The 12,678-nt window shown below is 42.3% G+C and overlaps 1 protein-coding gene across 7 annotated transcripts in view; it reads left to right on the forward strand.

The window, feature by feature from the left end:
- Positions 1-12,678, forward strand: part of LOC135027842 (uncharacterized) — a 1,366,020-nt gene that overhangs the window by 1,024,134 nt on the left and 329,208 nt on the right. For all 7 annotated transcript variants that reach the window (XR_010224289.1, XM_063953745.1, XM_063953744.1 and 4 more), the window contains 2 exons: positions 1,105-1,285; positions 5,263-5,354. Coding sequence is in view for 6 of the 7 variants with exons in the window: in XM_063953745.1 (XP_063809815.1) it covers positions 1,105-1,285; positions 5,263-5,354 (273 nt within the window). In the remaining variant the exon portion in view is untranslated. The remainder of the gene's footprint in view (positions 1-1,104; positions 1,286-5,262; positions 5,355-12,678) is intronic.

Here is a 12,678-nt window from a genome sequence, read left to right on the forward strand (position 1 = left end):
CATACAAAATCTTTCTCTTTACCATTCATTTGTCACTGCCTAGCGATCGCCTCTGAGACAGAGGCGGTCGCTGGGCGGGAGGGGGCTGAACAGCGGCGTTAAGCTGCCGTTTAGTAGGCGCGGTCCGGCCAACGCAGGCGTGGCTGGACCGTTGGGGCATGCTGCGGCGCACGTCATGCAGCCGCTGCGGCCAGCGGCAGCGACACACAACTCCTGGCCAGCCGCAGGAGCTGCGCTGGCCGGGAGTTACTCCACAAATACAAGAGCATTGCCGCTGTGCGATGCTTTTGTATTTGTGTGTGTGCGTGTGTGTGGGGGGGGCGGCACTGACGTGCGGGGCGGACTAGCCCTGTGCTGGGCCTCCCCCCGCATGTCTGAGTTCATGATCGTAGCTGTGCTAAATTTAGCACAGCTACAATCAACTCGGAATGACCCCCACAGTACATGAGGGTAAACCTACATTTATTAGGGACAACCCTTCGTAATGCAGCTTTGTCCAAATACTTTCACTTCTCATTGACCATAAGCACCAAGTAAGACTGAGCACGCTTCCCCATATCACCCTTTGTCCAGCTAACTGTTACTTTGTACTTTTAACGTTGCAAACAGCAAAAGCCTATTTTGTTTTTGGGTTTCTGCAATATGCTAATTGCACAGAATGGACCTAATTAGCTAAATCTATAGTACATTCCAATCATACCATTATACTGATGAATGAAGTAAATGTATAGAAATATTGGCGCTGAACTCCAAGCACAATGATGCCACAAAGGGAAACACACTAGTTACGTGCTGTGCTTGCCAGCCATACATCAGTTTTGGATGGGGTTCTAAGACGAGCCCTAGGATAAAAAGCTGCAGGGGGCAGACAGTCACCCCTGGGCACCTTACTACAGTTTTTACTAGGTAGTTGTGCAGCTTTAAGAACTGAGACGTAGTGCTTGTGAAATATTAAGCTCAACCATGACAGATTGTGTTTTGATGAAAAATAGAATCATTCAATAGATTAATATACACTATATTTAACCATATAAATGTATTTTGTATTAACAACAAATCATTTTCTTTCCTGTCAATAAACAATATAGATTTCCTTGTTTTTAGGATAAAATGATACCATTGTTAATTGTGAGCATAAAGAGTGACAATGAAGAAGAGGTAAAGGTAGCACTAAATGACACAATGAATCAGAATGGCTGGCTTATCATAGAAAATCTACATCTGGCATCAAAGACCATGCTAAAGAATCTGCACACGTGCCTGCGCTATGCTGCAAAGATGCGAGGTAAGGTCAAGTCACTAGGCTGCACTTAGCTGTCTGCCTGCCACCTTAGTGTCTCAGCTGTCTATTGCTATGATAAATGCACACATTCTTTGGTTTAGGTTTATTAGTACTGGCATACACTGTATAATATGATTGTCTGCTCACTTTTCAGTAGTTTGTGTATACAAAGAGGCTGCTGCAGAGTATTACACCATTTTGCATAGGAAGCAAGTACTCAGATATGCGCCTATGCAGACTAGCGCAATTCTGCAAATTATACCATACCTTGTGGTGGAGAGGGAATGTGTGTTCTAAAGTAGGCCAAGTACAATACAATACAACCATAGTTATACAGACCTGAGCAAACCCGCTTATATGCCTGTTATGAGGTGCCTCTTTTGCATTTGGGATATGCACTGCTGATAATGACTGATGCATATACATCTGGAGATGTGCTCACCTCTGCATATGGGTGGGAATCTCGTATCTTTCAGGATTGTTTTTTCATCATTTCATACTCTCCATCAACCTCAAAGTATCTGGTGTATACAGTATATTGGTCTATAAACTTGTATAGCATAAAGAATGATCTACCGCCTACTGTAATTGATTATTGGTACTAGAAGACATTTTAGACTTCTGTGACCTGTGTAAAATTACTTGACTTACAGCCTTGTGCTTTAACACAGAGAGTCTCTGGTTAATAGATGGCAATAACTGTCAGGGCACTAGAGAGCCTGGCTGAACCCAGGTACTTTTCACGGGGTGTGGCCTAATCACAGGAGGTGTGACCATGCACCTTAGAAAAAAATACAGATTTTTTTTTTATTTTAAGCGCTTCTCTGGCAACACTGCAGCATGCTGGGCTGAGGAGAAGAGCTGCAGCTGCTGCTGCCAGATAAGATGGTGTATCACTGATAACTGTAGCACAGCAGCACAATGGATACTGCAATTTATGTAAATTGTCAACAGATTGGACTGATGCTGTGGTACACTGGAAAATACGAAGAGTGCTCACTGTAGTGACTGTAGCTGGATGAATGACAGTAACACACTCTGGAAATTGTGGATATTGCTCAGTAGTGATAGGTGGTGCTTTGTGCATAACAGGAACACTGGAAGCTGTGGAGAGTGCTCAGTAGTAGTGGCCGGCACTTGGAGCACAAACGGAACACGCAGCAGAGTGCACAGTAATAGCATACTTGCCTACTTTCCCGGAATGACTGGGAGACTCCCGAAAAATGGATGGCACTTCTAGCCTCCCAGAAGAGTGGGCAGGTTTCCAGCCGGGTGCCCCCCACCTGCGTTTCCTCAGATGACTCCTGCAGTCCCCAGCAGTTATCGCTATCTGGTGGGGGGTCCGATGATGCAATTTGCACTGAATTGCATCAGTGTGGCCACAATGACGTGATCCCGCAGTAATGCCCTGACCCCAGTCCCATTCGGTATCACTGCCTCCATGCCTCGACCCCGCTACGCCCCCTCATGCCACGCCCCCCACTTTGCCAACCTGGCTGCCTCCTCCCGGAGGGGTTAGCCAGAATGTCGGCATGTATGAGTAATAGTGACTAGTGCTTGGTGTATCACAGGAACACACTGTGGGCGAGATTCAAATTTTCCGTCCTCCCCTCCAGTCCCTATTGCGCCCGCCGGCAGCATTCAGTGTTGTTGCCGATGGGTGCTATATCAGCATTTCAGCTCGTCACCCCTGGGGTGGTGAGCTGAAATGCCCGAAAAGTGACTCGTTTGGACGCCCAAACGGGACTTTTCGCGATCGCGCCCATGCCTTTAGACGGGTTTAGCTGCTTTATGCGGCTAAACCCGTCTCTTATGGGCACGATCAGCGCGATAATGGGGGACAATAGAATATCGCCCTGCAATCTCTCGTCACTTAAGACTGGAGATCGGGCGCAATAAAACATTTGAATCTCGCCCAATGTGTGCAGTGTATGCTTACCTCCCAACTTTTGTGTGGCTATAAAGGGAGTGTGCCCTCATGGTAGGGGGCAGAGGCTTAGTAGGAAATGTCATACCCGCGAGGCTTGCATCCCATTTTTATCATGCAGGGGACATGTCCAGCACTCAGTAAGCTGCTGGCATGTCCCCGAGTTCCTCTCTACAGAAAATAGACACCAAATACATTTTCATATAGTCTATTCACCACTTGAATAAAGCAGCGGGTGGGTTGGCAGGACAGTGCCTAAAAAGTGGGACTGTCCCTGCCAAAATGGGGACAGTTGGGAGGTATGGTGCATGAGGCATGAGCCTTGCCAGTCAGGTTGATATATGGAGCAGAGGCCTTGCTTGTATGAAGCAGTGTTAGGTAGGCTGTAGATGGAGTAGGGGCCTTGGTGGTGTGTGAGTCACTTACACTAATGGGTTAACAGATGTCCTTGGTGCAGTCCCAGAAAGAGAGCGTTCATGGAGGAAGGCCAAGTGTATTGATGAATAACGATTAGAAGGAGCATCCAGGCAGCAAGGCGTGGAACCTTGTCATCAGGAGAGTGAATAGGGACATTTGTAGTAAAAGTCTGTCTGGCACAGGCTTGGACTGGCCCACAGGGGTACAGGGGAAACCACCGGTGGACCTCACTGCCTGGGGGCCCACCCCCTCCTCTAAGGATCAGGTTCCAGACTGAGCACTTGAGTTATACACTATACATGGGTTACCTTATACTGCACAAGACTATGGTGTATTCACTACAGTACATTGCTGTTGTTAATCTGGTACATTATCATGTATTCACTAGCAGTATTTACTATATATATTTATTATTATTATTATTATTATTATTATCCTTTATTTATATGGTGCCACAAGGGTTCCGCAGCGCCCAATTACAGAGTACATAAAGAAATAATCAAAACAGGAAAACAGCAACTTACAGTTAAAGACAATGTAGGACAATACAGGGTAAATAAACATAGCTACATCAGCAGATGACACAGGAATAAGTATCAGGTGGCAGAAGACTGCTGGATTTGGTGCAGTTGAAGATTATTAAAGTAAGAAAGGATAAGCACATGAGGGAAGAGGGCCCTGCTCGTGAGAGATTACATTCTAAAGGGGAGGGGTAGACAGACAGGGGTGACACAGACGGGGTACATAGCGTGGAACAGAGGGTTAGGATGAGATTTGGCTGCGTTTGGTGAAGAAATGAGTCTTGAGAGCCCGTTTGAAGTTTTGTAGAGAGGTGGAGAGTCTGAGGGGGAGAGGTAGAGAATTCCAGAGAATTGGAGCAGCATGTGAAAAATCTGGAGGTAGGAGTGGGAGGAAGTAATCAGTTGGCAGGAGAGTTGGCGTGCATTAGCAGAGCGAAGAGGACGGGTGGGAGTGTAAGGGGAGATAAGGTCAGAGATGTAAATGGGAGAGGAGTGGGTGAGGGCTTTGTAAGCGAGTGTGAGAAGCTTGAAATGGATTCTGAAAGGGAAGGGAAGCCAGTGAAGGTTCTGAAAGGGAAGGGAAGCCAGTGAAGGTCTCGTAGGAGAGGAGAGGTGGATGTAGTGCGTTTGGTGAGGAAACTGAGCCAGGCAGCAGCATTGAGGATAGATTGGAGTGGAGAGAGGTATTTGTCAGGAATGCCGGTCAGGAGGAGATTACAGTAGTCCAGTCTAGAGATGACCAGTGAGTGGATAAGGGTCTTAGTAGCGTCCTGGGTCAGAAAGGGTCTGATCCTGGAAATATTTTTTAGATGAAAACAGCAGGTTTGTGAGAGGTGTTGAATGTGTGATTTATCAAGGGTCCCAGACCATACATTAATGGTTTGCCAAGCCTCTAAAATGGGCCCCTACTACTCCATTTCCCCAGTGGGCCCTTTATGCCCCAGTCCAACACTGGTCTGGCATATGCTTTTCATATAGTGTATTATTTCTGTATGATACATAAGGTGTCAGGGACGTATAAATCCTTTACACATAATTTCAGAATCAATGGTAGTAAGATTAGAATTTGATCACCTGTAATCATTACTGCAACATTTTCTATCTGATGTCCTCAGTGTCTCAGAAAGAGGAAAGACAATTCTGTGTGTGGCTGACTTCTGAACTTGGAACATCTATTCCTCAGGAATTCCTAGCACATCTTAAAAAGGTAAATTCTAGCAAATTGTTGTGTTAGTTAGCGCTTAAGTTTTGGTCCCTTCCTTTAATGCAGTTCTAAGCAATTTTTTTTGTAATGTGTTGATGTATACATATGTGTTCTCATACACTGTGGCTTCAGCCGGACTATGCAGTCTGAGCTGAATTATTTCCATCTGAAAAATGATAATGTCTGTAAATGTTCATTTTGTCTTACCTGTATAAACTAAAGTAATAAAGAAAATGTAGATGTTTAACTGTAAATAATAAGGTGGCATGATTTAGTTACTGAATGATGGCCTAAGTATAAAGTGGTATTGATGGTTTTTTATCAATCCTGATTTGCTAATATGCGATTTTCAAACATACAAAGATGCATTTTGTCAACACAAACTGCTTCCTGTATGACACTGTGGTGTGCATACTGTATATCATGTGTGATCAGTGGCAGTCTGAGAAAAACAGCAGGTTTTAAGTCAAACATTATGCTAAAACTGTATGTGAATAGAAAACAATCATTTGAATGTGTGGGCTATGGGACTTGGCGTATAGAAGAAGATTAAAGAATCCCAGTGGTTCCTAATATCCCACTATACCATAAGTGTAAAAAGTAGTAAATTAATATTTCTTTTTTCATGTTCTGGTGTAATCCAAGAGGTTAAAAAGAACCCTACTTTTCTGTCTTGATCCAGTGATGAAAATTAACCTACACACCATTTTGTCACATGCCAGTCACTATAAATGGACCAACAGATCACATTGTGGGCAGCTTGGCAAAACATGTCTTATTGGCTATCAGCTAAATGGTGCCCATGTTACTTTGGGTATGATATAGAAGATCTACAATATGTAGATCAGCATGTATGAAAGGTAGACACTGGAAAAGGTCAACAAGGACACTAGGTTGTCAGATTGAAAATGTTGACATGACAATGATTGACACAGAAATGGTCGACAAAGATGTTGTTGTTGTTTTTTGCATTTTTAGGATTAGTGTGGATAGTTTTTCCATCTGTAGAAATACATCCCCCCGCGGGTTTGCTTCGCTTTTCACGCTTCGGGCACGGTGTCTCGCTCCACTCTGCTTTGCTTGATACAATGTTACTAAAAGTTATAATTTGTAACAAGGATAGAAAAAGTCCAAAAACTGAAGAAAAAAAAAAAGTAAAACAAAATAATGTCGACTATATGTATGTTGACCATTTGAACCTGTAGACCTTTTGTACATCGAACTTTAACAAATACCCTCTTGCGCTGTGATATAGATATGATATGGCTGAGAAATGCAATAAATCAAACTTTATATTTTTATATTTATAAAATTTATTTATATAGAAGAAAGAATTACTTCTCAAATGAAAAACAAGACCGGTCTTAATATAAAAAAATATTATGCAATGCTAAAAATGTATAATATAAGGAGGTGGATCTAAACGAATTCTGTGCACAAAAGTTTTTGATTTTTATGTTCATGTCATTATTGTTATTATCTTTTAGTAGGAGTGTTTATGTGAACAATTGATATATGAGTATTACTCTATATGAACTCTGAGACTGCGTACTATTAAGGGATTATGAAAATGGGGTTTGGAATCACAGTCCATTGAGGCTAGATGTGGTTTATTACCATTGAGGGTCGATAGAGGAATGGTAGAGTAACAGACTATGAAGGACAGGGTAATGAGTTCGATTCACCAGTAAGGTGGAATTGGTATTTGTAAGACTATTAGATTTATTTCAGTTGATTTTAAATAGTTATTTTTAGATTGCTGAAAGGCTTAATTAGGGATCTCCTGTGGACAAATTGGGCATGGATATTTATTAGTATGTCTTTATATATATTTATGTATGCATGTACATGTATATATGTATGCATATATTTATGGATATGTTTGTACATGCATTGATAGATGCTTGCATATGCTTGTAAAGAAATTATTTCCTATAATATTTTTATATGGTTTATATATATTTTCTAGAGATAATTTAATTATGAGGAGGTTGGATTAGGAGGTGGAACTAGGCAGGTGCAGGAACGGGTGATTTGTATTCATTATCATGTGCACCAATAGGAAGAATCATCATTCCTATAAAAAGGGTCCTGGAACATTTGGAGATTATTCTTTGATAAAGCCCCTGTAAGAGGAGCGAAACGCGTCAGAAGTAGAAGTATTGGACCCCTGCATTGATATTGGACCCGTATTCTGCTGCAGCTATTTGCCATCACGATCAGCTTGACCAAAACTGGGAGGAGAGAGACCGCGCATTAGTGCCTGCATGCGGCACGGAGAGGTGTGGACTCACAGAGCCTAGAAGTCAGGCAACATCGTTCACAGCAGGCGCCAGCTCAGGTGCCGCTTCCCGCAGCCAGAGACCACCTCGTCCTCTATTGGAACTCCCCCGTCCTGACACCGTTGGCGGAAGCCACATGTAAGGCTCCAGTGTGGAGCAGTCTACACTCACCTCAGCATTCATTACTAGGTGGCAACATAATAAGGAATTGTGATACAACGTGACTTTATATGGATACTTATTTTGCTACACGGGTTCTATCAGCAGCTGCTATTGATTTTATCAATTGATTTGAACTTATGGACTGAGCTATATCTACATATACTATTATATATTTCTGTGCACAGAATTCGTTTAGATCCACCTCCTTATATTATACATTTTTAGCATTGCATAATATTTTTTTATATTAAGACCGGTCTTGTTTTTCATTTGAGAAGTAATTCTTTCTTCTATATAAATACATTTTATAAATATAAAAATATAAAGTTTGATTTATTGAATTTCTCAGCCATATCATATCTATATCACAGCGCAAGAGGGTATTTGTTAAAGTTCTTTGGATATTTGCACTTGGGAATCCCAGTGTATATTTTTTGGCTTGTTGACCCCAAGTCAAGGACTCTCCTGCAGCTTATAAAAATAAAAATGTAATCTATATTTGCATTTTGGGTAAGTGATTACTAAGATTCGTTGGTGTTAAATATATCAGCGCCTGGTTCAAGTTTGTGACCTTTTGTACATGTCAACCTTTTTCAGCGTCGACCTTTCATAGGTGGACCGTTTGTCCATGTCGACATATTGACTGTCAACCTAGACATTGTAGATCTATAGCCCGGATCCTGTTACTTTCAGTCATGTTCCCCCACCAAATGTTGCTCATAGTGTTAAACTGCGACACTCTTTGGAGTCAGTCTAATGTCCTGAAGTTGCGGCGCAAGTTAAGTGTGGCTGTATACTGGACTTAGGTACCACCAGTCTCGTGGACTATTGTTTGCAGCCCTGCAGGGCTGTGTACAATAATCTGCAAGTTCAGGGTGACATCAGGTTATGGGGGGAGTGGGGAAAGAATTGCAGTGCCGTTGCTGCTGTTTAGTTAGACTCCACTGCAACGTCAAATTGCCCCCTTTGCGGGTAGCTAACCAAGAACAAAGAAGACTTACGGGTCTATTCAAAGCTGATTGGTTGCAACAGGCAACTTCTCCACTGGTACTTTTCTCCACTGTTTTCCCTGCTCCATGAATAGACTCCAAAGTATTTTACATAATATTGTTAACAAGGCTAAAGAAAGTGTTTTATTCATTAGCATTTTATCAACAGCTTATTTTATAGATGTGTCTGTATGTTTTAGTTACTTATTTTTTTATTTTTGGCATAGCGAGTAGAAGTCTTAAGTTGGGTACACACTAGATGACAGGCAAATGATGCAATGTTGTCAACAATTTCCCTTGAACTCTTGGACAAACTACATAGTGAGTACACACTGTGAAATTTTGCAAAAGCCATATCGTCAGTGGTCACATCCAGGATTATGCTGTTGTTGACGATATCCTCAGATTGAGCTACATGTAGGGGCATCCTGAAGATGCTATAGACAACGCAGCGGGAGCACGCATAGTGCATACACACTTGATGATTTGAACGATTTGTCGTTTGTGATCCGTTGGAATCAGGCAAGTCGTTCAAAATATTGTCTAGTGTGTACCCAGCTTCAGGAGCCCTGATCCATTATACTGGAAGGAGGGTATGCGATTGGTACCCTAGATGGCCCATGACCCTGCATTTGGCTTGCCCAGGTGTTGCAGAGCTGCCCAGAGCAGCTGATGGACACTTTCTACACACTCCCTGCAGATTGTGCAGCTGCCTGGACCGCTCTTAGGGTGCAGTGCAGTACTTGCTAATCCTGTGGCCACATTCCCCAAGTGTGATTGCATGCTCAGGGGCGGGACCGACACAGGGTGCTGCCCTGCTCCAGCACTGGGAAAAAGTCCCTAGGCCAAGCAGTTTGGATGAAATTGAAGGAATTTGTTTTACAACATTTCTACAGGCACATGGGGCCTCGTGCAGCTAATGCCGCAAAGTACAGATGTTTGGAACTTTATGCATGCGTTGGACCCGTACTGCACATGTGAAGTGTGGATCTGCGATGTCAGAAGCAGATCGGCTGCATACCTTCAGTGAATGACAGTCTGCTGCCTTTTGGGGGCGGGAAGGGGGTGGTGTGTCGTCTCCAATTTGGTCCATCTTCTGATGGTGATTTCTTGGTCTCATTGTTGGATTTTTGTTGGCCGGTTTGCATGACCCCATGGGTCATGCAGCCGGCCGATGGTGTAGCAGGTTACATAGTTACATAGTTTCTGCGGTTGAAAAAATGCAATTTGTCCATCGAGTTCAACCTATTTGTGTTCTCCTACGCTGTATTATTTTCAGGACTAATTTTATCTGTTGATAAAGTCGGCCGTTGTGTTTTTTCCCTCATTTTATTATAACCATAGTTCCTGGTCTATGCACTATAACCCTGTATGTCCTTATCCATTAGGAATTTAACTAGCCCATTCTTAAAAGTATTGTCCGAGTCTGCCATTACTACTCTCTCAAGCAGGGAATTCCAAACTCGTATTGTCGTTACTGTGAAAAAAACGTGTGCGGAATCTCCTCTCCTCTACCCTAAGTGGGTGTCCACATGTCTTCTGTGTTGATCTTACCAAAAACAGATCCCCCACAAGCTATGTGTATTGTCCCCTTAAATATTTATAAATGTTGATCATGTGCCTCTTAGTCTCCTTTTTTCCAGTGTAAACATGTCAAGCCTTGCAAGTCTTTCCAGGTAATCCAGCGTCTCCATTCCCTCAATTAGTTTGGTTACCCACCTCTGAACCTTTTCCAGGATATCCTTTTTGTAGTAAGGTGCCCAAAATTGTGTACAGTATTCCAGATGGAGCCTCACTAGGGATCTATATAGTGGGAGTATAAAACTCTCATCCTTGCATTAATTCCCCTCTTTATGCATGCTAGTACCTTATTTGCCTTTTTTGCTGCAATCCTACATTGGGTACTGCTGCTAAGTTTGTTATCTATGTGTACTCCTAAGTCTTTTCCGATACGGAGTCCCCTAAAATCACCCCATTTAGTATGTAGGTGTTATTTTTGTTCTTGCTACCAAGGTGCATTACCTTGTACTTGTCTGTATTGAAACTCATTCTCCATTTTGCTGCCCATGATTCCAGTTTAAATAAGTCGTTCTGGAGAGACTCAGGTGATCAGATGCTGCACAGCACGGATCACTAATGCAAAAAATGTCTACTTACATAAGACGTTGCAGTTTGAGTAGTCTAGTCTTTCATAACCAGGTCTAAAATATGTGACTCTGTTTTTTGTGGTTCAGATTTAAGTTTTGAAAACCACCACTTGTTATATTTAGCCTTTTGTATGTGTTTAGCGTATAGTATTCCCTATATATAGCTCAGGTGGGTTTCTGTCTGTTGCCTGCTGATTAGAGTGTTGTAAAGCTGCTCATGTGCCTTAGTACTTTCTCTTTTCTATGTACTTTACTTTTGCATGTACCTGAATTTTAAATATAATATTTCATAACAAATGAAGTAGGAGACAAAGGACACTAGGGAGCTATAGAACCGTTTAATATGGTTAATCTACCGTTTACATTTAAAAGCATTCTAACCCTAGAGAAACTATGCAGCAATCTCTGTTGCACAGCCCAGTATAGCCAGTATTTACAATTTAATAATTGTCTGAAATAAAAGGTAAACTGTAATAACATATGCTATCGGTAACATTCACAAATCGCTAAGTGGAATTTTTAGGAGCATTTTATTAGTAGATTTAATTTACAAGGCATAAAAAGAAAAAAAAAGAGTGCCGTACACAGGGGAAAGAACAGTATCTGTACAAACTGATGCAGACAAGTTCTATCTTGCATACCTTATATACTGTACATAATTATGATGTGCAAATAAAAAAAAGAGGGGAGGCTCCTTACATTATAGAGGGTATGTGGGTGGACAAAAGAAGGAGAAGGGAGCAGAGTCGGAGATGGCAGAGGCTGGAGAGTTAGGCGTTCATAAACAAAAACAAGATTGCTAGCAATATTGCTAGGTTTGATGTGCAGCACATCAAATCTAGCATCTGCCGCTAGCGACCACAGGAGCACGCAATCACCCGTACACACTGAGTGATGTAGGCGATTTATCATTATTGCTCCAGTGTGTACCCAGCTTTACACTGTGATCCAATAATCAGTATACACAAAAAACAAAATTTAAAACAAAACACAACAGTTAAAATGTTCACATTCATAAAGAATGAAAGGAGAGTCTGCTCCTTGTTTAATAAAGCTTTAGAGATCAGTGTTCCTTTTCATCCATCTCCAGAATGAATGATAAATCCACCATACAACAACTGATGTAGATGCCCTTACTTTATGTAGTGCTGATGTGGGACGTAGTGGGGCGATATTTGCTACTGTGCATGTGACTAAATCACACTGCGCATGCTTCCTGATTGTGTCCGCAAGGTCACAGCTCTAATCTCAGACACATGCAGGGAGAAGTGTAGTGGGTGGACTGGACAGCGATAGGGAGGTGTCTTAGGGAACAATGGGGCAGATGTATTAACCTGGAGAAGGGATAAAGAAGTGATAAGCGCAAGGTGATAATGTACCAGCCAGTCATTACGGACTTGAACAATGACAGTTAGGAGCTGATTGGCTGGTGCGTTATCACGTTGCACTTATCACTGCTTTATCCCTTCTTCAGGCTTAATACATATGCCCCACATTGAGATGGTCATGTCATGGGAGTGTCGTGGGTGTATCAGTACACAGTGGTTGAATACACAGGTGTTCAGCTGCTCACATAAGAGGCCATACATGGACAGCTTGTGAGCAAATGATATTAAACCTAATTTAGGGGGTTTACCTCCACCTTTGCGTGGAAATTGTTTGTCCAACTGGGCCGATGAAATCAGATAAACGTCCCCACACACAAGAAGTGGCATGTCACTATAAGGCCCAAGAACAAACCGTAATT

The sequence above is a fragment of the Pseudophryne corroboree genome, chromosome 2 (genome assembly GCF_028390025.1).
Source record: "Pseudophryne corroboree isolate aPseCor3 chromosome 2, aPseCor3.hap2, whole genome shotgun sequence".
NCBI classification, from domain to species: domain Eukaryota; kingdom Metazoa; phylum Chordata; class Amphibia; order Anura; family Myobatrachidae; genus Pseudophryne; species Pseudophryne corroboree.